The sequence below is a fragment of the Triturus cristatus genome, chromosome 6 (assembly GCF_964204655.1).
Source record: "Triturus cristatus chromosome 6, aTriCri1.1, whole genome shotgun sequence".
NCBI lineage: Eukaryota > Metazoa > Chordata > Amphibia > Caudata > Salamandridae > Triturus > Triturus cristatus.
The window spans coordinates 1,321,351,400-1,321,363,518 of NC_140589.1; the positions used below are offsets into that span (position 1 = coordinate 1,321,351,400).

The 12,119-nt window shown below is 43.0% G+C and overlaps 1 protein-coding gene across 1 annotated transcript in view; it reads right to left on the reverse strand.

Moving 5' to 3' along the window:
* Window positions 1-4,798, reverse strand: part of LOC146821370 (MORN repeat-containing protein 2-like) — a 74,243-nt gene extending 69,445 nt beyond the window's left edge. Inside the window, exon 1 of the mRNA XM_085609344.1 lies at window positions 4,662-4,798. Within this exon, the coding sequence (XP_085465470.1) occupies window positions 4,662-4,798 (137 nt within the window). The remainder of the gene's footprint in view (window positions 1-4,661) is intronic.
* Between the last annotated feature and the right edge of the window lie 7,321 nt (window positions 4,799-12,119).

Below are 12,119 nucleotides of genomic sequence, written 5' to 3' on the forward strand. Positions count from 1 at the left end.
GCCTGTATAATCAAATTGCTTAGAGGGACAAAAAGAAAGTCCTAAGCATAAGGTGCGCTTCTCAATCTCACATAAGGGTCTTTTAGAGAGATTAATGATAGTTCTATTCACCATCTCAGGATCCATTAATGCATCTTCCTCGGGTGTGTTCTTCTGCTTCCCATTGCGCCCCTTGACCTGCCTCTTCTTCCATCGTTGGAATATTCTGATTCTTTTATTCCTTCGCTTGCGTGCCCTCTGCCTCGACCTCGACCATGTCCTCGACCCCTCTGTCTTCGTGTTGTCGACAGTGGGGTGTTCTGTATAGTCCTTTGACTCCGTCGGATGTGTTGGTACTCCTCTAAAAAATTAACTTGGCGAGAAGTTTGGTTCGTAGGAATATTCGTTTCCAATGAGACATCAGATTCTGTGTCACTGGTCAGGGAGGTGGTCGGTGTTTTGGTTTCACAGGGATTATTAGCAGTGGTGGATGCGGTTTGTTGAGAGTTATAAAGATAGTCATATTTACGGCTAAAAGTAAGGATCCTGCCACTCTCGTAATCCCCATAATCACGATCAAGTTTCCTCTCCTTCCGTGCTTTAATATCATCCTCATATTTCTTGAGGCGTTCCTTTATAGTGTTCATGGTTGACTCCACCTTGTCTGCATCCATTGATTTGTTAATTTCTGCCAGGATTTCTTGTATTTCTTTCATAATTGTATCCCTATCGATCCATGCATACTTGACTAGGATTTCTAGCATCCTTCTTGAACTTAATGCCGAATTCTTAGACCACTCCAATAACATCTCCGGGTTCGGGGTTTCATACGTGGGGGTGGTAAAGATACGCAGACCTCTCGGTACCATGTCTTGGTCTATGTAATTTTGTAGGGAGATTGCTTCCCACCACTTCGAAATTTCTAATCTCTTTAATTTCTCTAATTTGCGTAGTTTGTCATCTGTTGGCTGTTTTATGCCCGGTTCCACTCCCGTAATAGTCTTGGGTTGTCTTTTTGCGAACATCGCCTGGGCTGCTGCTCTTCTTTCCTCCTCTTCTTCCATGTCTCAAAACACCCCTAGAATGATTGTTCGTTTGATTGAACAGGATTTCTGGCAGGACTCGGAATTTTCTGGTACCCCTGCTGCAATCGCAGGTTCCTCTTGTGCCGTGAGCGTTGCAAAACAATCAATGATTTGTTTTTGTAACAGGGTAGGCTGGCAGACACATATGGTGTAAAAACGTCTTGCATGTACCTCGTTCGAACACAGCCTAAGATCCCAAACGAACACCCAGCCCGGTAAGAGGTGTCCCGCGGGCCCCTCGCTGCTTCCCGAGTCAAGGATCGGAGCCCCCACTCAGGGAAACCCACCCTCACACATACAGGGGCAGACAAACGGGCAACAGGGCTTACCTCTACCGAAGCTTGAGTCCGTGTCAGTCTTTCTGACGCTCCGCCACAGGCCGGTCCAAAATGCAGTCCTCAATGAAATGTACCAAGTAATTGCTCCTTCTGGACAGCTGGACCCGAGAGAGGTGGCACAAATGCCGACGGAGCACGCCGGCTCGTTAATGTCCCAAAATATCCAATTTCAATGCGCTCTCAGTCACCAAGAAAAAAGCCAAGTCCAGAGAAGTGCCGATAGGGGTGTTTATTACTCACAACGCGTTTCAACTCGTTGCAGAGTCTTGATCACGTGAGGATAGTGTGTGCAAGAAAGTTAGATAAAGTTTTTCGTAGGTGAAAATCAAAAAAGGACCACAAGGACTGAATAACATATCCTGTGGCCATAACAATTTTGGATCATATTGTCAAACAAGTCGTTATCATAATTCTGCTTTTCAAACAGACCCTAAATAGTAGGACTGTGCAAGCGTAAAACACATAGTGTGAGAGATGACATCAGAGTACACACCAATACGTACAATTATATTGCTATGGGCTTGTGTATCTCTAGTAGCAATAGCCCAATAGGCTGACTCATTTACATTAAGTATACCATGTGAACCAACACATGTACTGGCATCCTACCCTTTCCCCCGCTCTTTTTCACTTAACATGGATGAAGTTTGTACACAGTAGGTGATGCTGATGAAATTTGTACATTGCTGTGGATATATTTCCAGACGGACTATTTTGTATTTATGTGATCTATGTGTATCGATTTACAGGCACTTGCCAGTACTTGCCAGTACATGTGTTGGTTCACATGGTATACTTAATGTAAATGAGTCAGCCTATTGGGCTATTGCTACTAGAGATACACAAGCCCATAGCAATATAATTGTACGTATTGGTATGTACTCTGATGTCATCTCTCACACTATGTGTTTTACGCTTGCACAGTCCTACTATTTAGGGTCTGTTTGAAAAGCAGAATTATGATAACGACTTGTTTGACAATATGATCCAAAATTATTATGTTCAATCATTACATGGCCATGACATCAATTGTAACTTATGAACTTCGAATGTATGCACGTTTACATGAGTTATCTGTCTATTTTGACCATTCCAAGATGTCTGCCATGGTGGCCACAGGATATGTTATTCAGTCCTTGTGGTCCTTTTTTGATTTTCACCTACGAAAAACTTTATCTAACTTTCTTGCACACACTATCCTCACGTGATCAAGACTCTGCAACGAGTTGAAACGCGTTGTGAGTAATAAACACCCCTATCGGCACTTCTCTGGACTTGGCTTTTTTCTTGGTGACTGAGAGCGCATTGAAATTGGATATTTTGGGACATTAACGAGCCGGCGTGCTCCGCCGGCATTTGCGCCACCTCTCTTGGGTCCAGCTGTCCAGAAGGAGCAATTACTTGGTACATATATATATATATATATATATATATATATATATATATATATATATATATTACCTACTGGCGGTCGCCAGTAGGTAGTTATAGTTAGGACCACGTTTCCATAGGGAATCCGCAACATTCTATTTTGAATAACTTTTGCGTCGGTCGACGAATCCTCACAAATTTTTCAAAATAGGTGGGGCGCTACGCTACGCTCCTACCCTGAAAGTCTCGGGGGGATATATATATATATACACCCCCTATATATATCCCCCACAGACAGAAACTTAACTCTATTGGATTCACAGAGAACTACCTATAATGCTTTATTGTCCTAGTGATGGGGACTGGGTAATGGATGATCCTCACTCACTGAGTAACTAAATTCAAACGTCAACATCTTTACAGTACTGCTCACATCTACAGGATCTAGAACACAATGAAGAATCTTGGGAGGGACTACCCAGTCCACAGTCTTTGATTCTATCTTGAAGGTAGGCTACTCATAGGTTTACAAGTGTCTTTATCTGCATTTTCAGCCTACAAGCAACACAAGCTTGCCTTTAAAGAGGGTAGTTGTATCTTAACAGGAGGTACCCGTGGGCACCATATTCATTTGTCATCTTACATGGGTTCATGACCTCCAGCTTCTATTCCTACAAGCAACTCGAAGCCACATCTAGAGCAAATCACCATGCCTCAAAATGAAAACGACCGCAATACATTGCATAAAGTACCTTCACCAAGCATCTTTTGCTACCTTGAAATATGCGTGACAACTTTGTGAGTGTTAGCACACCGCACATTGGTTTCTCACAATATTGCGGTATTCCAGATTCAAACCCACAGCAACATTGGGCAAAGGACACACAATAATAATAGATCCAAATGCAATCCCCAAAGGACTTTTTCTCCATAGATGTTGGAAGGTTCATTAATGTAAAAATCAAATTTGGGAATAAGGAGCACATCAGCTTTTGAATTTATCCACAAGTGAGCACCATCACCTAGCTGGCAGGCTGATCAAGTCTACAGAGTCTAAGGGGAACTCCCTGGGAAAACTGTTGGCTCAATATTACTTCACCTTTTAATATATGGGTGTCCGACTCAATCTCTGTTATTCAAAGGGTGCTCAGCAAGGTAGTCGAGTACAAGAACAGTATCACATCTTCTGATTTTTCATATAAAATGGGAAAACCCAATTCATTCATAAAGTCAAACCATTGTAAATTCGTAAATCTAGTTGCTAGAAGTTGTTTTGCACTGACATTGCCACAAAAATGCTCCTCTGCTCTATAAAGAAAATGCAAGGAGGGAGAATAACCTAGTCGTTCATGACTTTCGTTTTCATACTTTTAGGCGGGGGTAGAGTGCAGTCTCTGCTGAAGTAATGCCAGGATCACATTGGCAGGAGGTTACCAAGAGTAATGAGGACCCCCAAAAACTAAGGTGTGAAAATGATGTAGTAGATCTAAGCATGGTCTTTGTACAGGTTAGGGCAGTCGAATGGCTCAAGTTTGAAAATAAGCCAACCAGCACGCACAGGTGCAGTAGGAACTCAAGTAACAAAAGAAAGATACTTGTAAAAAAGTCAAAATGAACTCTTTGAGATATAATCTGCCTTGTGAACATCACTGATCACGAGTTAGGAGACCACCTGGGATACCTGCGAAGATTCACAAAAGTAAGATGCCTTTTAGCCCACTTAAATAAGACCCAAAAGTAAGGAATGAGGTTGGAGCACAAAGCAAAAGTCTACAATAAGCAGAGGCATGAAGCCGCTGTCCTCTTTTACTAGATGATGATAAAGGCAGCTAGGCTCTCTGCAAATGGGAGTCTTAGAGCATGTAGCAGTATATATTCTTTTACGTACTTGTTCTCATTAAAATTGCCTATGTACTTTGCTCCATTGGGAAATGTGTAGGTCCCTCTTCCATGAAATTTGTTGTCCTTAAATTCGCCTTCATAAACCGCTCCTGAAGGATGTCCAAGTCGCCCAGGGCCATTCATCTATATTAAGGAAAAAGGATAGGAAAACAGCTTCAATAAATCACTTTAAATCATTCGTATATATGTCTGAGCTTCTACACAATATCATTCGCAAGTAAATTCAAGAAAGTAGTAGCAAATTTATGGCCAAACTCAGATGTTGTGGACACTTCTTCAGATGCTCTGGAGCATTCTTAGTAAAGCTGGTACCGCATGTGCATTAAAGAGTCTTTTAATAACAGAAGAACCCTCTGTAACCCTAGGTAGCATCCCCCGCATCAATATTTAACTATAATACTGAACCAGGTTCAAAGAGAATGAATGATGGAAACAGAACCAGAACCAAAAGCAAAGACCTAAGAAGAGATGTCATTAAGAGGGGTATCTGGGCTGCCCAGGAAATCTGCACCACATCTTGAGGGAACTGCATAACTTGTATGATGTGTCTGTCCCGAGTTTACATTTAATGGCACACAAGGTTTTCCAATTAGTTAGATATAGTATTCAAAAAGGAAATAGAGAATGAGTCATTCCATTTCTACTTAAGCTACAAACAGAAGGGTAAACTTTGTTGTGAATATTCTAAATGTGTTTAGATCACCAGTCACAAACCTGTCCTATGGTAATCTGGTAGATGTTACAAACGTTCAAAGGTAAGTGTTCACAACAACCTTGCCTTCAAATGCCTCCTTCCAGTCTGAATAGATTAATGAATCTTACATCATGTCTAGGAACATTGTGAGGAAAAAATACATTCACTGAGCTGCATCACACCCAGTATAGAACTTCAATCAAATGCTCGTAGGGTGCTCAACTTGTCCATGGTCGAGAAATATAAAAGTATTTCTAACATTAAGTGTTATGGGGTTTTAGTACATTAATATAGACATTGGTACAAGTGTACAAATTAGACTAAAGTTTCTTTTGATGTTACTCACCTCCCTACCTCCATTGAAATTATCAGGATATTAAGAAAATAGCCATTCGTTATAGGACTTTCTGAATTTGTTATCGTTAGCCTCGCTAAGCAAGTCCCTAGTCAGAGCTTGAAAGATTGGATTGCCATACATAGAAAATTCTTACTAGACAAAGTGCCAATATGGTACCAAAGTCATCATCTTTGTGTTGGCCTGAAAACTCGCTGAATGGGATCTATCCCTTCCATCCTGTACGGGACTATTCTTACATGGAGCACTTCCATCCTATTCCAAAAATATGATGCTGAATAAATGACGAGAGGTTTGTTTATATATTTACTAATGTTTGGTTCAAATAGCATCAACAGTGCCACAAATCTCTCTCTCATGCACCCATTTATTTTGTCATACTTACTGCTACCCATCATGACATCACAATCCATAATTCACTGGGCATCAACTTTACCTTAACTTGGTCACGCAGTTACTGGGAATGACAGTATGAAAAGATCTTTATGGAAAATAATTATGACACTTTCTAAAAAGAGGGGGACGAGGCAGAGTATTTAAATTCTGGTCTAAGAAATGTAGTAAAAATTACTTTTCTGGAAATCAAAAAAGATCTCATAGAGTACGGTGTTTAACCACAGTAGTTTGCAGATAGTCAGAGGGCTATTCGTCCTGCTGTAGTGGAGAGCCAGTAAATGGAAAGGCAAAACTGAGTTTACAATAAAAGGAGAAGCAGCATAATGGGGGTCGAGTTCAGGGCACCATCAACTAGCGAGGTAGAAAAAAGACAGTGCTAAAGGAATTGCAGGTACGGAGGAAGCAGCAAGCAAGTGCGATTATATTTTATTTTTATTTGATGCGTTTTTATATAGCGCGGACTTTACCCGAAGGTGTCAGAGCGCTTCACAATAAAGGAAGTAAAAACAAACTTTTGGACAGCAGATGATTATTGTGATTCTATGGTGCATGCACACAAAGACATGCAGTGTATCACAAGGACAATCCTCTACGCCCAGCGGTACCAGGGCCAGTATTCGATATGTGTACAATGTGCAGTGGGTCTCATTTAGTAAGTTGAAACCCCATATATTGTTTGGGGAATCCATCAATCCGTGTATTCATTCAACAATCCAGAAATGAGTTATTGGTTAAATTATATATAAATAAAACAAACCACTGAGAGGGTGTCTGTTGCTGGACTATATTGTCCAAAATATATGCAATAGTCAGCATGACAATATGTACAAATTGCCGATGACGCAGTGCTCACGTTAGTGCATAAATATATAAAACATATACACAAGACACTGTGCAGACCCATTGATTCAATACATGATTTTGAAAAGGTACGATTTTAAATTATTGCACATTCATGTTGATCACATTTGACTTGAGACGCAGGGGGGGGTGGGGGGGGGGGGGAATGTCAACATTTCTACCCTAAGTGATTAAAAGGGTCTGTGCAGATCAAAGATTACAACACTTACCCATGTTAAGCAAACACTGATTTGGCTCAATTGTGTAGGAATATGGAATAATCCTCAGAACCCTAACACGAGGGTCATTACAAGTATAAAAGCTTTTTACTTAGTCCAAACAGGGGAAAAGGCATTGATAACAGCTGTCTTAGGCCTACTGAGTATCAATTATTGTCCCCATAAAGTATCGGTAGCTTGATAGAACTAGGCTGATAGACTACATTCGAGATCGCTATGAATACTATGGGGCCGATTAGGATGAGTCCGTCTGTCACCCTAGCGGTGCTGGGACCGGCCGCCAGTGGAGCGGTGGTCCCGCACCTGCAATTAGGATGCCACCGCCACCGCGGCGGTGGCATCCTCCATTCCCAGCATTGTGGCGGGCGGTGCCTACAGCACCGCCCGCCACAATGCTGGGAATACACTGTGTGCATTGTCATGCACAAGGTGACAGGCACCGCAAGGTGCCTGCCACCATGTCCATGACAATGCAGGGGGGTACCATAGGTACGCCCCATGTGCACCCCCCACCCCCCCAATACCCTGCTGGCCCGCAATGGGCCCCCGAAAGCAGACTCCGCATGGCTTTCCATGGCGGGGTCTCCGCCATGGAAAGCCATGCACCGCTGCCCATGCTAATATGGATGGCGGTGTCTAGCAGACACCGCCACCATATATAGCCCCTTTTCCGCCTGGTCGACCGGCAGAAACCCAGCGGACGGTCTTTCCGTCCGCCGGGGTCCCCCCCACCCACACTAATATGGCGGGGGGAAATGGGTGGCGGGCGGGGAAGGATGTAGGGTGGATCGCCACCGCCATGCGGGCAGTGGCAATCCGCCCTAAATCCTAATCGACCCCTAAGTAAGTCAGGCTAGGAATCCTCCCACTGGGTTTTACTAATTGTCTTCAAAGCCATCCACTGTCCTCGGTCTAGAGAACCATCGCAGACCTTTTCTTGAAGTCGGTGCTATCAAGGAGTCAGCAATTATTTAATAATTGGCCACATCATTTCTTGTACCAGCTGGTGAGGTTCTTGCCTTCTGTCTGGCAATTGGCAACTTCCAAAACCAGCACAGTTGGTTCCTAGATAGGCAAAAGAGGACTGGCCAGCTTGGAAATGGAAAGTCCTCTTTTGCAGTTTATTCTGCTATAACACACCTTTTTGGGCGGTTCCTTGCACAATTCCCAAGTATTTCTGTAAACATTAATGGCATTTAGGTAGGACACACAAAAAAACCAAAGACCATTCAGCACATGGTTCACCAGCTTCTGAAATGTAGCTGGGTGTTCTTTAACTTGAAGGGCACTGCTAGATACTCCGGTGTGGACAATGCAAATGTCTTCTTGGCTCCAGGCGCCAGGGCGATTTGCCAATTGCCACCTGTCAAATTAAATGTATAGAGGTACCTTGAGTCTTCCAGCTTATAAACACGCTTGTTATTTATAGGATGGGCATCAATCTTCGTAATAGGTTTGAGATCCCTGAGAGTCCCCAAAGACATGAAGTTCCATTCACTCTTGCGTTGATACTTCCACAACTGGCGAGCCTATGGACTGTGATAGTGCTAAATGACTCCCATTCTCAGCATCTCTACTTTTATGCACCATTGGGCACGGTTGGAAAACCTGTAAATTTGGCTCTTAAATGTCCCCTGCGCCGCAATCACATTTCTTCCAATTAATACACAATTGAGTTTGGACACAATAATATAGCCGATGAATCCGATGAGATGGTCGCAGAGAGTAATATAGTTTTGTTTGATAAGAAACCACTTAATCCTAAAACAATAACCCTAGAGGCCAAACGATTACTTAGTTAGACAAACAGGGGAATACATTCAATTAAGTCTTTTGTTATTTAAAATACTAAAAACTCCAAAGTCACTGCACAAACTACATAGTGTTGTCTTTGCCAGGTAAGGTAGTGTCCTGACTCATCAGATAAGGCTACAAAGGGGCCCAGATGTCCTTTGGCTTAGCATATTGTGGGAGAAAGGATACATAAGTGTCTTTCATGTCATGACAGAAAATCAGATATTTCAACTGGTCATGGAAGTAAGAACATAGACCTCTTCCCCAACCCATCACTATACATCTTGTTGCCAATAGTAATATAACTGCGGTACACTAGAGCAGAAGGAATGTCGCGTAAATTACCCAGTACAGCCCTCAAGGGATGGCACAAGGGCCTCCTTATCAGAGGTAGCAAAGCAAAGATCATTGGTCAGAAATTCTCCACCAGAGAGCAGCCCGAGGAAAGATGAAAAAAAACACTTCTGAAACGTAGCAGTGCCAGCATCTGGTGTCATCCTTCAAACGCTTTTCAGCTAATCCTTGGGTGTACAATAGACTTCATGTAGAGAGTAGAATCTGAAATGTACTATTCCACACCTCCTGTTGCTGGAGAGCTCTCCAGGTTGAGCACAGCAAAGAGCCCACTGTCCATCAGGAATTATGGACTCTCTGCCCATTTCCCATTTGCCTTTAATCACTATTGTGAAATGAACGGTTTCATCCTGCATGGAATAGTACAGTCTGGCTTCCATGAGCAAAAGAGTAACAAGCTGAAAGGGTTGTGGGGAAACTACGGATATAGGACTTAACATGCAGCTCAGAGTTGGTATTGCAGAAACATGTCAAGCGGCGGGCTATGTGTGCTCTCCATAACTGACGGTAGGTTTAAAATCCCGCCTTTAGAGAAAATATCACCCAGGATTCTGAAGCCCAACTTCGATAGTTGAGTTTTGACTTTTGAGTCAAGAGAGGGCATGAGAAGTTGTCAACTACAGGCCAGATTGAGGGTTAAAGAGTTACTGTTCCTGTGCTCTTGAGTATGCTCGTCCAAGTCCAACCAGTGCAGGCCACCTAGAAAAAAATCTCAATGGCTGCAATCGGGGTAACATAGGATCACAAACAGAGGGTAAGGGTATGTAGTATAAGCTTTGACTGCCAGGTGGTGGTGGGTGGAACCAATGTGCCTGAGCATAAAAATATAATTTGAAGTCATGTGATGTAAATCTGCATATGCTGTAAGGTAAAGTTAGAGTTGTCCACCTAATAAGAAGTTGTTTCACGGCCCAAGCTAGTCTGATCATTAGAGTTCTAAGCGAAGAATTGACAAGCTAATGAGTGCGGAATATTGAGTAACAGCATCTGCTGCAACATTTGGATTGTAGAATGGCGTAGCAGGAGTCTTGAAAATAGCAATGTCCAGAGAGTATGAGGAGTATGAAGCAAGGGATGTGTGAGTGTTCCATCTGCACACCAGTTGCTTCTCTGAGTTCCTGGTCAGATGAGTTTCCTTGAGCAGTGCCACATTAAGGCTATGGTCGATGTAAATATGCAAAGACTTGCCTTGCTTTATGCGGGCAATTTAGTCCACAGATAGTCCAAGTGAGAAACTGAAATGTTCACTTCGTATTGTTATCTTGCATTTGAATATGTTTAAATATGTTTAAATCTGACACAAATTTCCATGTAGTCGCAAAAACAGGTGATTTGGGGTCCTTGAACTATGGAAAGGAACAACAAATCCTCTAAATCCCTCCGAACTATTAGTGTATAATCATAAACAGTGAAGAAACTCTTTCCAATTTTTCAGAATAAACTGTTCATCAATATTCCACGCATCAATCAGGAAGCACAAACTCCAACCGCACACAAGGAAAGGGCAAGACTAAGCACTCTGGCTAGTGTAGAAGCGAGGGGCCCAGCTCACCCTCCATCAGGGAATAGTCCACCTACCGCTTCCCAGAAAACAGGGTGGCAAGTTCAAATGCCCCGCCTTCAATCCCGCTTGGACAACTGCAACACAACACTTATTGGAGGCCATGAGACAAGGATACCACCTACAACGGACAACTCCCTGGAGGAACATCCTTTCCAATGGGCGCACCAGTCTAACCACTCTAATCAGAACACTCAGCCGTAAACATTGACCAAGCTCATATCGGAAAACATGCAAAACGTCACTTTGACAACAACATCATGGTATTCACACCAGAATACACTTCTCGCGGGAGCATGACACTGTAAATAGGGTAAGTATCCAGCAAGTTTTGCCGCACATTCTGGAGCTGGCACATTACAGAAGAGACAACCTAATACAGGTACAATTCAAACCCCTGAGTGGCAACACTTCAAAAGAATCAACAACAGCCACCTGAAAAACCAGCGCTCTTGCCCAAAAAATACTATTAGAAATGGATCAATTGGCTAGCTGGAGGATCCGGGAACAGGCGCCAGAACAAGAAAGGTACCTGCACATGCTGTTGGGATGCTCCAGTACAAAGATAGAGCAACAGCAAGAAAGGAACATACTAAGAGGTATGCTCTCAGTCCCATCCAGCAACGTCTTTCCTAACCTGAAAATACAGTGCGTTTTCTCTCCAAAGAATCCTATTGCAGCACGCAGAATAACTGCTGACCCGCAAGCTTCACACCACACAAGCGACTGGGGCTGGCTAACTGCCAGCCTGGCAGGGATGCTCTAAACCCATTCCTAGGATTCAGGGATCAAATCGAATAACATCGCACACTAAAGCATCAGCAAAGCCTCTACTTATCATATCATGGAATGTATTCAGGCTCAAGTCTACCATAAACAACACTGAAGCTTTGAACTTTATGCAGAGGAGTGACCGGCTAGATCTACAGGAAACCTGGATAGTCACCGTTACTCATTCCGGGCTTTGCAGAATTCCAGCATCCGGACAAAAACACCAACTTATTTGGTAGACCATCTGGAGGTCTGTCCATCTACATTAATTTGGCACTAGCAGTAACTGCAGTAAACATCCACCTAATTACGGATATGGTACAGGCCGTATTACTGCTAGGCTGAAAGCTGAAGGGGCACACAACTCCTATTCTGCTAATAAAAGTGTACTTCAACTGTAGGATCGGCAAGATGAGAGAACTTGCAGGGACCCTGAAGGA